Source organism: Notechis scutatus, chromosome 1 (genome assembly GCF_049901735.1).
Source record: "Notechis scutatus isolate UNSWTSFEM ecotype Mainland chromosome 1, rNotScu1.2, whole genome shotgun sequence".
Taxonomy (NCBI): Eukaryota; Metazoa; Chordata; class Lepidosauria; order Squamata; family Elapidae; genus Notechis; species Notechis scutatus.
Genome location: NC_142009.1, coordinates 337,722,014 through 337,739,711, shown reverse-complemented (window position 1 = coordinate 337,739,711; position 17,698 = coordinate 337,722,014). Strand labels below are relative to the sequence as shown.

Below are 17,698 nucleotides of genomic sequence, written 5' to 3'. Positions count from 1 at the left end.
TTTAACAAAGCCAAGTTCATTACTTTCAGCATGTTGGTCTTTTGCAGTGTTTGGATCAGCTTCCTCCCCACCTACCTGAGCACCAAAGGGAAGTCCATGGTGGCTTTGGAGATCTTTTCCATCTTGGCCTCTGGGGCTGGTCTCAGTAAGACAATGTAGCATTTGGGGGAAAAGATGCAAGCCAAGAGACCAGCCCCAGAGGCCAAGATGGAAAAGATCTCCAAAGCCACCATGGACTTCCCTTTGGTGCTCAGGTAGGTGGGGAGGAAGCTGATCCAAACACTGCAAAAGACCAACATGCTGAAAGTAATGAACTTGGCTTTGTTAAAATTTAATTTTACTGCATGTTAACTAGAAAACTTATCTCACACATTTACCTGTCTTCCTATCTGACTTCGCTGCACGTTCTGTTTAGTTTGTTTTCCTTAACACCCGTTGGGGAATCCAGGCTTAACACTCTCCAGTCACAGTTGTCAAAATCACAGAAAAAGGCTAACAATTGTGGTATCACAAATAGGTTTTCCTCTTGCTAAAATGTCAAGGACCTCAGTGTTATAGGGATAATGTGAATATTTCCCTCTCTTGGGATGCATAAAACACTACTAATTCTTACTTCATCTCAGTGGATTTCTAATGATTAACTCTCCCTAGACATAAAGAGGTTTGTGTCAGGCCAAAACTTGTTTACTTAGCATGCGCTGAATGATATCTCTGGGTCCCTTTAAAGCTGGATCTGAGATGAATACTTATCTTAAAGACTTAAAACCCAACTTGAGCTCTCTGAAGTCATCAGAGCATCACATTCTCTACATCATCCTTCATTGACATGCTCTAGGTAGAAGTTATCTTTCTGTGGACAATGAGTTGGCTTTTAATGTTGCTATGGTCCTTGTCTGCATCTGTCCAGATGGCCCTGAAGCCAAACTGCTTCTGGAGGAGACCTTATCAAACACAAAAAGACTATTACAGACCTGGAGATCTTATTATTGGTGGAAACCTGCCTCTCTCCATTTCTGTAGTGCCAATGTTTCCTTTACATGAGCCTCCTGGTGATTGGGATGCCTATACTCTGTAAGTATTTCCTCTATGGTCTTTTTTTGTCAGGGCAACATGGAAAGGGCAGTCTTGAAGATGGGGCAGATTTAAATCCCACCTAGCTTATTTTGATGCAGAACCTTCCTAATTAGGATACAAGGTTTTGCTTGATGATTCAGTCTCCTAATTCCCTTCTCAAGCATTCTTACTTTTCAGTGATGAAGAATAGCTTGTCACACAAGAGAGTCAACCTTGTCTCCATATTCCTGTAGGCAAGGCATGCATTGCAGAGAAACCAGTTTGGGCTGAACTTGGGAAGAAATAATGTTATATAGCTGGATTGAACTCATCTTCCCAACTCATTACTCTGATGATTTCTAACTCCATGCTTTCATTACATTCCATGTAGAGAAGGTCTTTTGTCCCACCAAGTCTGGCTTCCCACCAATCTCCTGTTAATCCTGGGCATGTCTAGGTCAGTAGAGTGAGCTCCTTGGACAATCCCCAACAGAAAGAGTTCCATAATACAGTTCATCAGTCTGGAACCCTCATTACGTATCTGATATTAGCACAATTGAGAAAGTCCAGAAATATTTCACAAGAAGAGTTCTCCACTCTTCTACTCGTTGTAGAATACCTTATGCCACCAGACTTGAAATTCTAGAACTAGAAAACCTTGAATTACGCCGTCTTCGGTCTGACTTAAGCATGGTATATAAAATCATACATTGCAATGTCCTACCTGTCAATGAATACTTCAGCTTCAACCATAACAACACAAGAGCACACAATAGATACAAACTCAAAGTAAACCGCACCAAACTTGATTGCAGGAAATACGACTTCAGCAATAGAGTGGTCAATGTCCGGAATACTCTACCCGACCCTGTAGTCTCTTCCCCAAACCCCAAAAACTTTAACCTTAGACTGTCTACTATTGACCTCACCCCTTTCCTAAGAGGTCTGTAGGGGGCGTGCATAAGCGCACCAACGTGCCTACAGTCCCTGTCCTATTGTTTCTCTTATTCTTTTATTTTTCTTATATGTACCCATTTCATGTATTCACAACTATGTATACACTTATACTTATTATCTTGTAAACAATTGGCAAATCAAATAAATAAATAAATAAATAAATAAATAAATAAATAAATAAATATTCTGAGACATTGAAAGGACTCTTTCTAACTGGAGGGGGGGTGTCACCAGATATATCAGTTTAATAATTGCTAGCTAGCAAAAATTACTTTGGCCAGGCATTCAATTTAATTCTAATTTAAAACTCCTGTTAATCCTGGGCACTTCTAGATGAGTTTCTTTGAGAATCCCCAGCAGAAAAAGTTCCACATTCTGAGACACTAAAATTGCTTTCCAGATATATCAGGTAAATCATTGCTGGCTAGCAAAAGTCAATCTGGTCAGACATTTAATTTAATTTAATGTGTTGGATTTATAAAGGCTCCTAATTGAAAAGTGTTAGGGATAACATTGTTTTACCCTAACTGTTTTGGGTAAAGATAATAAAATGATGAATCATGGTTTGTCAGATAAAGTGTATGTGACTTTAAGCTAAAGGAATGTAATTAAGGGTGCAGCTGTAAAAGTACTATATAAGCAGCAAGGCACTCTCTGACTCTTACTGGCTGGCTTATTGAAGACTGCGTTCTTGCTGGATCAGGGAGGAGAAGAAGTGTTGGATTACTTTGAAGATATTTCTCATCGGAGAGAAGATAAGTTTTGGACAGATTTATTATATGTGTACTGACACTGGCTATTCGACACGGACTTTGCAATTAGAGTATCCTCGACAAGACTTGACTGAATTTGGTATATGACTAATGGACTGTTTATTATGACTATGCTATAATTCTTAAATGGAATAAATTATAATTTTGATAGCACAAGCGTATCTGTATTTTTACTGCGTGTTAACGAGAAGGCTTATCTCACACATTTACCTGTCTTCCTATCTGACTTCACTGCACATTCTATTTAGTTTGTTTTCCTTAACACCAGTTGGGGAATCCAGACTCTGATAACGTGATAGTTGAAGGCTGCCAGATTGGGAATAACTGCCTGAGAATACAGGGCAGATGTTGTCAGCTTGTAAAGATTTCCAAGACCAAGGATATAATAAAGTGTGCAGCTTTATCAAGATGATCAGCCACCTTTCCTTACCTGGATTGAGAAATTCATTTCAGAAAAGTCAATACAGACTTGAACTGAGCTCATACTGTAAATTACAATTTGTGCACCAACTCACAAAAATGTCCTGTAGGGGGTGAGGGAGAGGAGGCTTTGTCATAACACTGTTGGCAATAGAAACAGGATCAAGTGATTAACAGCAACCATGTTTTCTGACAGCAGTAAATTAGATCGACTAATTTGTATTGGTCTGATTAACTCCTAGAACCCTGGTAATGTTTTCTTAACCATATACAGTACATCTCTCTCCTGCTGCTGTCTAATTTTTGTCCTCCAACACTTGCAACAAAGGCCTATTCCCAAGAACTACCAACACATCCTGGCCTTGGCATTTGCCATCCGGGAGGTCAACAGAGACCCACAGCTTCTCCCCAACATCACCCTGGGATTCCGCATCTATGAAGAGAACCAGTATGCAAGCATGACCCAAGATGTCAGCCTGTCTCTGCTCTCCAGCCGGGGAAAAGTGTTTCCCAACTATAAGTGCGACACACAGGATAACCTTCTCTCTGTCCTTGGAGGTCTCAACTCCAGAACCTCGTACCACATGGCAACCCTGTTTGGCTATTTCAAGACCTCTCAGGTAACTTGGACAACATAACATAATGAAAGGGGGAATGCCGATGTAATGCTGTTGGTTCTGCCTTGTGTGGTTACTGCCAACAACCTGCAGAGCCGATTCTGTGATGGGTAGAAAACACATTATGAAGGTGCAAAATTGTGGGGATTGGAGTCTAGAATAAGATACTCTGTTAATCTAGATGGTCTGACATTAGTAACAAAAAATACAGATACTATTTTCTTTGCTTAACTTCTTCCTTTTCTTCCATCTCCACCCTCCTCTCAGCTAGGTTATCGCTTCTCTGACCCTGTTTTGAGGGATAAGAGCCAGTTCCCCACCTTCTACCAGATCGATCCCCAGTATCACCTACAGAATGCAGCCATTGTCCGGCTCTTTCTCTATTTCCAGTGGAACTGGATCGGGGTGATTGTTCAGAGGTCAGAGAGCAGTGACCATTTCATCCGGATTTTTGAAGCCACCCTTGCCCAGAATGACATTTGCATACACTTTGTAAAACAGATCTTGCCCCGAATCTCAATATTCAATGTATTGCATAGAGATCAAATAGATGTGCTTTGGACCATTATGAACAGTGATGCTCAAGTTGTTATTATTTCTGGGGATTCACATTCCCTGCAAAGCCTTTTAATAGCCCTCTCCTGTTATGAAGAAGAGAACCAAGCTACTTTTGGGAAGGTCTGGATTCTCACCACCCAATGGGAGTTTTCAGCTATTGGCTATCACTATGAGTGGGAGAAATTAAAATCCCTCCATGGTGCTTTGTCTATCACGGTTCACACAAGCCCAGTGCCAGGATTCAAAGACTATCTCTGGGCTCTGAATCCACATGAGCCCCACGGAGACATCTTTCTCCCCAAATGGTGGGAAGTTGTATTTGACTGTGAAGTTTTGAAGGCAGGTCTAGCTTCACCTGATGGCCGAAGAGTTTGCACCGGGGAGGAGAACCTGGACACCCTCCCATACTCCGTCTTTGATGGAAAGATGACCGGTTTCAGCTACAGCATCTACAATGCTGCCTATTCTGTAGCACACGCATTACATGCTGCGTATACATGGGAATCACAACGGGCATTGAAGAGGGGCAGAGAGAAGCCACACCTTCACCTCTCTGTGAAACCCTGGCAGGTAACATCTCCTTCCCTTCTGGCCAAGGAATCCTTCCTTCCCTTGGTTACCTTCACTTAACACTCTTTTAGGACTTATAAACTTTTGCCTTTCATCTCCATTGTCTTGTCTGACTATTTTTCCCACTCTTTTAAACAAATCTCATATTTTGACATTTACAGAAATTTCTCCTCTTGTCAGCAGCAGATTCATAAGGAGATCTTCTAGTCCAACCCCCTTTTCAAGCAGGAGACCCTATCCTATTTCAGACAAATGGCTGTCCAGTCTTTTCCTAAAAACCTGCAGTGATGGAGCACCCACAACTTCTGAAGGCCACCTGTTCCACTGGTTAATTGTTCTCACAGTTAGGAAATTTCTTCTTAATTCTAGATTGCTTATCTCCTTGATTAGTTTCCATCCATAGTTTTCCTGTTGTGCTTTGGAGAATAAGTTGACTGCCTCCTCTTTGTGGCAGCCCTTCAAATACTGGAGTACTGCTATCATGTCACCCTTCGTCTTTTCTCTAGATTAGCCAAATCTAAATCTTGCAATCATTCTTCATATATTTTAATCTCCGGGCCTTTAATAATTTTATTTGCTCATCTCTGCACTTTTTCCAAAGTCTCAAAATCTTTTTTATAATGTGGTGACCAAAACTGGATGCAGGTATTCCAGGTGTGGCCTTACTAAGGTTTTGTAAAGTGGTACTAATACTTCATGTGATTTTGATTCTATGCCTATGTTTATACAACCAAGGATTGTATTTTCTTTTTTGGTGGCTGCTGAACATTGCTGGCTCCCATTTAATTGATTGTCCACTAGGATTCCAAGGTCCCTCTCGCAGTTATTGTTTTAAAACCAAGTTTCATCTAATTTGTACTTGTAGCATTGGTTCTTCCTTCCTAAATCTAAATCCTCGCTTTTCTGTCATTTTGTTGGATAGGGCCCATTGTTCAAATCTGTTGAGATCCTTTTGCATCCTAAGCTTGTCTATTGGGGTGTTGGCTATTCTTGCCAGCTTGGTGTCATCTGCACATTTGATGAGTTTCACTTCTATTCCCTTGTCTAAATAATTTATGAAGAATTGAAGAGTCCAGGGCCTAAGACGGAGCCTTGGGGTACCCCACTGCTCGTTCTCCTCTGTGTAGATGTAGTCCCATTAAGGACGACTAGTTGAATATGGTTTGTCAGCCAGTTACAAATCCATTCTTGCTATCTACTGCACATTCTTCTAACTTATCAAGAAGTAGTTTGTGGTCTACTTTGTCGAATGCCTTGTTGAAGTCTAAGTACTGCATATTATGTCCACAGCATTTTGCTGGTCTACTAATTTAGTCACTGTGTTGACGAATGAAATAAGATTGGTTTGGCATGATCTGTTTTTAACAAACCCGTGCTGACTGCTAGTTATTACTTTACTTGTTTCTAGATGTTGTCAGATCTGTTTTTTAATTATCTTTTCCAGTATCTTCCCAGGTATTGATTTTAGGCTGACTGGTCTATAGTTTCCTGGGTCTGTTTTTTTTTTCTTCCTTTTTTGAAGATGGGAACCACATTAGCTCTTTTCCAGTCCTCTGGTAGTTCCCCGGTGATCCAGGATTTTTGAAAGATGTGGTGCAGTGGTTCTGAGATGACCTCTGCCAGCTCCTTTAAAACTCTGGGATGTAATCCATCAGGCTCCGGTGATTTGTTTTCATCAAGATCAGACAGGTGTTCTCTTACTATTTTTTTGCTTATTTTAACTTTTATTTCTGGTCTGTCTTTTATGGTTATGTTTGATCTCATAGTTCTCTTACTATTTTCTTGCCTATTCTGATTTATACTTTTAACCTGCCTTTTACAATACTGCTTTTGATAGGTTGGGCTGGTTTCTTTTTTTCTTTTTGTGTGAAGACAGATGCAAAGGATGAATTAAGAAATTCCATTTTCTCCCTCCTGCCATCATCTCCTATTAGTGCACCAATCGTTTTCTTGAGTTTTTTCTTGTGTTTTTTTTTTTTACATCTTGAACTAATTCAAATTTTACTTTTTTCTTTGTTGGTCTCCTCAAATAAATCCATTTAAAATTCTATTCAGTGGTTGACTACTCACTATCAATTCTTATATCTACACTTTAAAATAATAAATGATTTTATTGGCATATATTTATTTTAACTTTATTTTAATATTTATTTTAATGAATACTTCAGCTTCAACCATAACAATACAAGAGCAAACAATAGATACAAACTCAAGGTTAATCGCACCAAACTTGATTGCAGGAAATACAACCAGCATCACGGCTCTAGGTTGACCAAACAAGAAGACAATACTTAACTTTTTGAAATAGGTCATCAACCCCCAATTTAGGTTCCCCAGCAGCCATATTTAAACCTGTCTTTGTTTCTCTTTGTGAATTGCTTTTGCTAGCAGTTTGAATGCCTCATTAAAGTATCAGCCAGAAATAAGCCACCTCTTTCCCTCCTCTTTCCTTACATGCTACATTTTCTCAGTGCTATTGCTTTACTATTTAGAGTATGAACGCTGATCTTCCTCATCTATCAGTTGGCAGGCTTGAATTCAGGGAGCCTCTCTGGCACTCGCTTGGCAGCTCTCTGGCATCTTTGACATCAACACGCAATGGAGGGCCAGGTGGGCTGCTGGGCACCCAGATACAGGCAGTTGCGTGGAGGACCCCGTATAGGAGGTGTCAGGTTTTGGCCTTCCTCACCAGCATTGCTCGGCTCTGGGCGGGATCCATGCCCAGCATGGTGTCTGCCAGGACTCGTTGTTTGAGTGAGGTCTTGTCTCCTTTCACATATTGCAGTTGTTTGTTTGTTGTTGTTTTTAAAAAAATCTCCTTCTTTGACCTTCTTCACTTTTATGGACTTGCTGTTCATTGCTTGTTGTACAATTTTCAGATCAACATTTTCTTGAGGAACATAGTCTTTAACAACACCGCTGGGGAGGAAGTCTCCTTTTCAGAAACAGGGATGAAAGATGCAGGATTTGACCTCCTCAACTGGGTTGTCTTTGCAAATATGACAATCCTTCGAGAGAAAGTTGGATGGGTTGATCCAGAGGCTCCTTCAGCTGAAGGTTTCAGCATCGACCCTGATGCCATCGTGTGGGCCAAACAGGTGGAGACCAAATGCTTCTTCCAAGGTTCATGAAAAATCAGAGAAGGGGAAGGGGTTGTTGAGATAAAAACTCTAATTAGAATGGAGCGAGAGGAACCATTTTCATACAGATCCTGTAGCCACGATGAATGTTTCTAACCTCAACTCTAAGATCTCTCATTTCAGACAAAGCCTTTCTCCCGATGTGTGAAGCATTGCCTTCTAGGACAAGCCAGGAAAGTTGCAGAGGGGAGGCCCATTTGTTGCTACGAATGTGTTTCTTGCCCAGAAGGGACTATTTCTAATCAAACAGGCAAGTTGCTCAAGCCGTTCCTCAAAGCCAAATGAGAAGGTCTTGCGTGGCTGGATGGAGAGGATTGAAGGAGAAGCTGAGGGAGCAGATCAGTTGAGCAAATCAAAATGGCAAAATTTAAAGAGTGGCCGATTGAATGCAGCCTTCTTTAAGGGTCCTCTGTTTGAGCAGGGTGTTGGGACCAGAAGACCTCTGAGGTCCCCTCCAACTCTGATATTCTGTATTTTGTAAGTTATTAGCAGCAGTTTTTCAGGATTATGGGCTGGATTTTCCATGTCTTTTAGAACAGTAAGAGACAATCACAATAGAGCTGGAAGGAACCTTGGAGGTCTTCTAGCCCACCCTCCCTGCTCAAACAGGAGGACCTATACCAATTCAGATAGGTGGGTGTCCAGTCTTTTCTTAAAAACCTCAGTAATGAAGTCCCTACAACTTCTGGTGGCAAGCTGTTCCACGGGTTAATTGTCTTCACTGTTCAGAAGTTTCTCCTTAATTCCAGGTTGCTTCTCAGCTTCGTTGGTTTCCATCCATTGTTTCTTGTCCTGCCCTTTGATGCTTTGAAAATAAATTGACCCCCTCCTCTTTGTGCAGCCCCTCAAATACTGGAAGACTGCTATCATGTCACCCCTAGTCCTTCGTTTCTCTAGACTGGCATGCCATGCAATTCCTGTTCTTCACATGCTTTTGTCTCCAGACTTTTAATCAACTTAGTTGCTCTTCTTTGCACTTTTCCCAAAGTCTCAACATCTTTTTTATAATATGGTGACCAAAACTGGACACAGTACTCTAGGTGTGACCTTACTAAGGCTTTATAAAGTGGTACTAATACTTCACATAATTCTATACCTCGGTTTATGCAACCAAGAATTGTATTAGCTTTTTTGGCTGCTGTCACCCTGGTTCTTGTTGAAGTGATTTTCCATTAAGACTCCAAGATCCCTCTCACAGTTACTGTTTTTGAGCCAAGTTTCACCTAATCTGTACTTGTGCCATTGGTTTTTCCTATGTACAGGTGAAACTCTAAAAATTAGAATATCGTGCAAAAGTTCATTTATTTCAGTAATGCAACTTAAAAGGTGAACCTAATATATGAGAAAGACTCATTACATGCAAAGCAAGATAGTTCAAGCCGTGATGTGTCATAATTGAGATGATTATGGCTCATGAAAACCCCAAATCCACAATCTCATAAAATTAGAATATTGTGAAAAGGTTCAATATTCTAGGTTCAAAGTGTCCCACTCTAATCAGCTAATTAAGCCATAATACCTGCAAAGGGTTCCTGAGCCTTTAAATGGTCTCTCAGTCTGGTTCTCTAATTAGACTGTGGTTCAGTAGGAATCACAATCATGGGAAAGACTGCTGACCTGACAGTTGTGCAGAAAACCATCATTGACACCCTCCATAAGGAGGGAAAGCCTCAAAAGGTAATTGCAAAAGAACATGGATGTTCCCAAAGTGCTGTATCAAAGCACATTAATAGAAAGTTATGTGGAAGGGAAAAGTGTGGAAGAAAAAGGTTCACAAGCAGCAGGGATGACCGCAGCCTAAAGAGGATTGTCAGGAAAAGGCCATTCAAAAGTGTTAGGGACTTTCACAAGGAGTGGACTGAGGCTGGAGTCAGTGCATCAAGAGCCACCACACAGATGGATTCTGGACATGGGCTTCAAATGTTGTATTCCTCTTGTCAAGCCGCTCCTGAACAATAAACGTCAGAAGTATCTTACCTGGGCTAAAGACAAAAGGAACTGGTCTGTTGCTCAGTGGTCCAAAGTCCTCTTTTCTGATGAGAGCAACTTTTGCATTTCATTTGGAAACCAAGGACCCAGAGTCTGGAGGAAGAATGGAGAGGCACACACTGCAAGATGCTTGAAGTCCAATGTGAAGTTTTCACAGTCTGTTGGGAGCCATGTCATCTGCTGGTGTTGGTCCACTGTGCTTCATTAAGTCCAGGGTCAATGCAGTCATCTACCAGGAGATTTTGAAACACTTCATGCTTCCTTCTGCAGACGAGCTTTATGGGGATGCTGACTTCATTTTCCAGCAGGACTTGGCACCTGTCCACACTGCCAAAAGCACCAAAACCTGGTTCAATGACCATGGGATTACTGTGCTTGATTGGCCAGCAAACTCGCCTGACCTGAACCCCATATGGGACATTGCCAAGAGAAGGATGAGAGACATGAGACCGAAAAATGCAGAAGAGCTGAAGGCCGCTATTGAAGCATCCTGGTCTTCCATAACCCTCAGCAGTGCCACAGGCTGATAGCTTCCATGCCACGCCTCATTGAGGCAGTAATTGCTGCAAAAGGGGCCCAAACCAAGTACTGAGTACATATGCATGCTTATGCTTTTCAGAGGTCCGATGTTATTCTATGTACAATCCTTGTTTTATTGATTGCATGTAATATTCTAATTTTCTGAGATTGTGGATTTGGGTTTTTCATGAGCTGTAACCATAATCATCTCAATTATGACAAATCACGACTTGAACTATCTTGCTTTGCATATAATGAGTCTGTCTCATATATGAGTTTCACCTTTTAAGTTGCATTACTGAAATAAATGAACTTTTGCACAATATTCTATTTTTTTTGAGTTTCACCTGTAGATGTAAAACCATGCTTTTCTCCACATTACATTTTATGTTATTGGATGGACCCCATTTTTCAACTCTGTTAAGATCTTTTTGGACCTTGAGCTTGTCTTCTGGAGTGTTGTCTATTGCTGCCAGCTTAATGTCATCTGCAAATTTGATGAGTTCCCCTTCTATTCCCTCATCTAAGTCATTTATGAAAATATTGAAGAATATTGCTCTCAAGATGGAATCTTGTATTACCCCATTGCTTATTTATCTCCATGTAGACATGTGCCATTATACTATACTCATTGAGTATAGTCTGTCAGCCAGTTACAAATCCATCTTGTGATAATGCTGTCTATCTCACATTTTTCTAGTTTAACAAGAAGTAGGTTGTGGTCTACTTTGTCAAATGCCTTGCTGAAATTTAAATACACTAGTCCTTAGCATTTTGTTGGTCTATTATGTTAGTCACTTTGTTAAAGAATGAAATAAGATCAGTTTAGCACGATCTGTTTTTAACAAACCCATGGTGGCTGCTAGTTTCTAGATGTTTCCAGATTGTTTGCTTAGTTTCCGGATTTTCATTATTTTTTCCAGTCTCTTCCCATCCAGTAGTTTCCTGGGTTTGTTTTTGTTTCCTTTATTGAAGATGGGAACCAAATCAGCTCTTTTCCAATCCTCAGGTAGTTCCCCAGTGCTCCAGGATTTTTTAAAAGATATGGTACAATGGTTCTGAGATCATATCTGTCAGCTCCTTCAGAACTCTGGGTTACAATCTGTCAGGTTCTGGAGATTTTTTAAAAATAAATTTTATTAGTTTTCTATTAATTCTATTAATTACATTTCTTAGTTGAGAAATTCCAGAATTATTTCACAAGAAGAGTTCTCCTCTACTTGTTGCAGAATACCTTATGCCACCAGACTTGAAATTCTAGACCTAGAAAACCTAGAACTATGCCGCCTTCAGTCCAATTGAAGTATAGTATATAAAATTATACATTGCAATGTCCTACCTATCAGTGAATACTTCAGCTTCAACCATAACAATATAAGAGCACATAATAGATAGAAACTCAAGGTAAACCATACCAAACTTGATTGCAGGAAATACGATTTCAGCAACAGAGTGGTCAATGTCTGGAATACTCAACCTGACTCTGTGGTTTCTTCCCCAAACCCCAAAAACTAACCAACAAACTAACTGTCCTGGAGAGCTAGATGTCTCAACCACCACCTGAAGATGCCCCATATGACATTGTACACATCTCAGACTGGATGGCCAATTTGAACTGTTGGGTTGCCTCAGATCTTGTATTCTTCTGATCCTACCATATCAATTTTCAGTAAAAGTCCTTTTCTCTAAAACAATGTAAGCTAAAGTTTTCTTTCTTGGAGTTTGAATGGAGCCTCACCTGGCAAAATTTGTCTTGATGCAAATGCTCTCAGTATGCATTAAAGAAAAGATACATTCATCAAGGGTCAAGTATCATAAGGTACAACACTTAATAATAGTCACAGGGTACAATAGAAGCAGTCAATATAAGACGTAAGAATACAAGCGGCAAGGTTAAGTCATACAGTCACAAGTGGGAGGGGATGGGTGATAAGGAGTGATGAGAAGATTAATAGTAATAGCGGTGCAGACTTTGTAAATAGTTGGACAGTGTTGTGGGAATTATTTGTTTAGCAGAGTGATGGTGTTCGGGAAAAACTGTCCTTGTGTCTAGTTGTTCTGGTGTGCAGTGCTCTATAATGTCGTTTGAGGGAAGGAGTTGAAACAGTTTGTGTCCAGGATTTGAGGGTTCTATAGATATTTTCACAGCCTGCTTTTTGACTCGTGCAGGAAGCAGGTCCTCAATGGAAGGCAGGTTGGTAGCAATTGTTTTTTTTTTAGAGTCTCAACATCTTTTTATAGTGTGGTGACCAAACCTGGTATTGTAGCTGTGGTCTTACTAAGGTTTTATAGAGTGGTATTAGTACCTCCCTTGATCTTGATTGTATCCCCCTGTTAATACAATTTAGGATTGCATTGGCTTTTTGGGATGCTGCTGTACACGGCTGGCTGGTTGTCCACTAAGACTCCAAGATCCCTCTCACAGTTATTGCTATTGAGCCTGGTTTCACCCAATCTATATGCATACTTTTGGTTTTTCTTGCCTAAGTTTTTCTTGCCTAACTTTACTTTTCTCGACACTGAATTTCATTTTGTTAGATAGAGCCCAGTATTCAAGTTTGTCAAAATCCATCAGGATCTTGAGCCTATCTTCTATGGTGTTGGCTATTCCTGCCAGGCCAGGTGGGACTGAAGAGATCCTTGTCTTTCCACAACCTATCCCCAGGCTCATCCTGGATGAAGGATGATTTCCACCTTTTAATGCACCATAACTTGCACAGTGTATCATTCCATCATTACCATTGTATATCATGTGGCCACTGCAGGCTCATGTCTGCCCTGAATGAGGAATGATGATCATGTTAGATGCTACTGAAGACCTAAGACAAAGACTTTTGATTTCAGATGCAGCCCACTGTGACCCTTGCCCAGAAGATGAATATCCAAACAAGGAGAAGAATAACTGCATTGTGAAGAAGATGCACTTCCTTGCCTATCAAGATAACTTGGGATATGCTTTAGTTTCTCTCACTCTTTTTCTCCTTGTGACCACATCTACAGTCCTTGTGGTTTTCCTTAAGCATCGTGACACACCAATCGTCAAGGCCAACAACCGAGATCTCACCTACATCCTCCTGGTCTCCCTCCTGCTCTGCTTCTTCTGCTCCTTCCTATTTATTGGTCAACCTGGGAAACTCACCTGCCTCTTCCGACAATCTACCTTTGCCATCGTCTTTTCCCTTGCAGTTTCCTCTGTGCTGGCAAAAACTATCATGGTGGTTCTGGCCTTTATGGCCACCAAGCCAGGGAACAAGACAGGAAAACTCTTAGGAAAACCACTGATCAACTCCATTGTTTTATCCTGTCCGCTAGTCCAAGCAATTATTTGTGCCACCTGGCTGGCAACCTCTCCCCCATTTCCCAACTTGGACTTCCACACCTTGGTAGGAGAAGCCATCTTGGAATGTAATGAAGGCTCAGCTTTGATGTTTTATGCTGTCCTCACCTACCTTGCTTTCCTGGCTCTCATCAGTTTCATGGTGGCCTTTCTGGCTAGGAAATTGCCCGACAGCTTTAATGAAGCCAAGTTCATAACTTTCAGCATGCTAGTTTTCTGCAGTGTTTGGATCTCATTCCTTCCCACCTACCTGAGCACCAAAGGGAAGTCCATGGTGGCTGTGGAGATCTTCTCCATCTTGGCCTCTGGGGCTGGTCTCTTGGTTTGCATCTTTTTCCCCAAATGCCACATTATCCTACTTAGGCCCTATCTGAATTGCAGAGAGAATATAATGGGGCACAAGAATCTCTGATTATAAATACAAAACAAATTTATTTTGCCACCGAACTTACACACAGGTGACTCCAGCTGGATCACAACATTAAAAATCACAATATAAAACCCCATTAAAATGCCTCATTCTGCCCCCATTTATGCAGGGATTGGGAGATTTTTTTTTTATTTTGGATGTTTTTCAATTTAATTTTCTTTCTTAGAAAATAGGAAATGAGAGGCAGGATTGTCCTTTAAACAATTGGAAATCAAGTGATGTAAGTAATCACAGAATGCTTGTAAATCTGCAACAATCACCCACTTTTTTCCATTAATGCCTGTTGCCTCAACCACACAAAGATCAACTTTATAATAAACATTGATGCTTGGATATTAGTTTCCAAAATGACGGTTTCCCACTTTATTAATTTTAATCAAAAGCATATTTAAGAATATGTTGAGTTTGTCTCACTGTTTTTGGCATGTTTCTTTCCACTGATTCCTGAGGCTTTGCTAAATTTCCTGTTGAATTTTTCTTTCAATTGACTATTAGACGGGTTTTTAATTCTAGCATTGAAGTAAGCTGTATTGTTTTATTCTCTTTTAACTTAACTGAGAAACTTACTTTATTAATAAATAAGATCATGTGAAATCGATATTGATGGATATTTTCCTACTCCTGCTCTTCTTGATATTTTTTTTGAAATATTATGGAAAAGGAAGGAAGGAAGGATGAAGTTAAATACAATACATTCATAATTGAGTAGTAAGGAAGATATAGTTGTGTGATGGTCTCTTGCTTATTTAATGCATTTATGGATAAGAGACATGCTTAGAGACTGGTTATTTGGGCATGCAAATGTCTGTTTACTGTTACATACAGTGGACAGTATGTTGTCTAAGAATTCAAATGCTTTGAAATATATGTTCATAGATTTGATATATATCCTCATTATGGGTAAGTATTTGAAAAGTAATATGCACAACAGCAAGATATTGTGATTTATAATAAAATAAGAATAATAATATGAATGTTTTCTTGAATGTAGATGTGAACTTTTAAAACATTCCTATGTCTGTTTTCGAGTTGCCATAAACAAGGGGGTGGCATCTGAAGGAGCATTACTGCAGTTTAAAACCAGAAGTACATTCCATACTTATCTTACAAAGCTAGGCTACTGGATCTTCTGCCCATGAAAATCCTTCATTGAAGAATGTGATTGATGACACACCCAGGGATAGGGGGGAAACAGGGTCACAGGGGACTGTAAATTATCTATGCCAGAGTTGGCTTCATTTAGATTAATGCCAGCATGTTGCTCCTAATAAATCTTTTGGATTCTTTTGAAGCTTGGCTCGAGGCTCATGATTTCATTAGGGCAATCACCAGAACCCTGAACAGTAGATAGATGGGGCAAAAGAGAAGTAGCCTAAACCAGTTGTGGATAATTTCCTTGGAGGAAATAACTTCATATAGGGTCTGAGATGTCTTCAACAATTCCTCAACTTTTGGGTGGTGACCAGGGAGGGAGGGGTCAGCCCTGAGCAGGATAATTATCTGGGTGCATTTACATAGGGTGCTTCCACAAGTCAGTTGAAGTTCTCTTCATTTTTCTTTGGTGTGTAGCCTGAATCAAAGGGATACAAAACCACTCAGCTCAGTTTATTTCAACCCCTGGTGTCAGCATTCCAAAGAAACTCCCCATTTCCATTCAGCACTCAGAGACAAAGTCCATCCAAGTAAGAATGTATTAAAGAAGTCATGTTAGCACATCTGAATCTGAAACCTCCAGGTTTTCCCTTCCCCAAGTGAAAATCAAAGATCCATCCCCTGCACCCATCAGTCCATCATGTGGCCCAATCAGACGTCATTCTATCTGAAGCCAAACCTTCACCACTCCCATCCAGGTGCAGGATGACATGTCACTGACTTGTGAGAAGAATGTTGTTGAGTCTAATCTACTACTGACTAAGAATTCCCCCCTCCCAAATTCCCAGGCAGCAACTCAGCCTTGAATCTTCTAAGAAAATATATGGCTAATAAAAATATGGCTTCCATAGTTGACTCCTGGTTGAAGTTTCTTGGAGTTAGCTTCCTGTGTGACCTGATCACATTTATTTAGGTCGGTCTTTCTTGCACTGTCCATCTTCTTGGTTACAGAAGACTTCATCAACCTCAGCAGACAGAGCAAGGATCAAACTGATCCTAAAGGGTTCCTGGTCTGAAACTCCTGAAAACTTCCTGTTTCAAAGCCTCAACACTGGACATGTCTGTGGACAGTGAAGAGAGAACCCAGGCCAGGCACTTCCTTCCACATGACCCCACTTGGTCAGACCTGGTTCCTGCATTATTTGTCTCTTTGGGAATTAGCTAAGAAAGTCAGCAGATCTATATATTATACTGATGTAAATGATTTAATCATTCAAAGAATATATTTCTCATGTAACCAGACATTGGGCCAAAATAGACATCTAAGAATATATATTTAGTGATGTATCACAGGAGCAAAACTATACAATAAAAGTTGAGGTGTATCTTTAAAATCTTTATATGTAGGGTAGTTCTGTCTTTTGGTTAAAAATGGACTTGAAGTAGCCAAAATAAAAATGCCCAGAGAATCTTTTGAAGTCTTGGGAAATGAGTCAAATATTTGGTGTGACTGGTTATTGCTCACATCTCAACCATGGTTTAATTAGGGCATCCATCGGAACCCAGACAAGGGAGCCACTCTTATTTCTCAGACATACAAGGTGGTGGGCATCACAGAAGGATAGAAGCCATAATGTCTATTTCTGCCTTTCAGCTGATTACTCCAATTTATGAAGGTCTCTTTTCCCCCCCAGATTCTTCCCTATTTGAGGAACATCCACTTCAACAACAGTACTGGAGAGGAAATCCCCTTCTCAGAAAATGGACTGGGATCTCCTCGTTATGACATTGTCAATTGGGTTCTCCTCCCCAATCAATCTTTTGTCCCTGTGAAAGTTGGACGGATAGATCCCAGGAGACCTCCAGGCCAGGATTTCACCTTTAACTCCAATGCAATTGTCTGTGTTACAGAGGTAAGCTGGAAGGAAAGGTTGTATCTTTGAGGAAAGATCCACTCTCTCCCTTGATAATGCTGAATATCCTTCTAAACTAAAAACAGGTCTATAGAATCAGAAAATATTTTTAAAGCTTGGTTTTTAAAAACTGTTTTTGGTGTTAACAAATTTGAGATCGTCTTTGTAAAAGGTCCAACAAGAGCAATAACAATAGCCCTTAGACTTATATACCACCTCACGGTGCTTCCCAGCCCTCTCTAAGCGGTTTATAGAGTCAGCCTCTTGCCCCAACAATCTGGGTCCTCATTTTACCAACCTCGGAAGGACGAAAGGCTGAGTCAACCTTGA

At 40.4% G+C, this 17,698-nt stretch overlaps 1 protein-coding gene across 1 annotated transcript; it reads left to right on the top strand.

Moving 5' to 3' along the window:
• Positions 1-907: 907 nt before the first annotated feature.
• On the top strand, positions 908-14,345 carry LOC148133583 (vomeronasal type-2 receptor 26-like). Its single transcript, XM_087965850.1, has 6 exons — positions 908-1,071; positions 3,532-3,823; positions 4,088-4,948; positions 7,828-8,046; positions 8,212-8,338; positions 13,441-14,345. Exons 1-6 carry the CDS (start codon positions 908-910, stop codon positions 14,343-14,345), a joined length of 2,568 nt encoding a protein of 855 aa, XP_087821976.1.
• Positions 14,346-17,698: the final 3,353 nt, after the last annotated feature.

What these genes read in the sequence shown, in the direction of transcription:
- LOC148133583 (XM_087965850.1), top strand. Translation starts at nt 908, where the DNA reads ATGGCCCTGAAGCCAAACTGCTTCTGGAGGAGACCTTATCAAACACAA. An exon ending in TCTCTGTGAAACCCTGGCAG is followed by an intron (nt 4,949 to 7,827) that starts GTAACATCTCCT and finishes TACAATTTTCAG; the next exon opens with ATCAACATTTTCTTGAGGAA. An exon ending in GACTATTTCTAATCAAACAG is followed by an intron (nt 8,339 to 13,440) that starts GCAAGTTGCTCA and finishes TTTTGATTTCAG; the next exon opens with ATGCAGCCCACTGTGACCCT.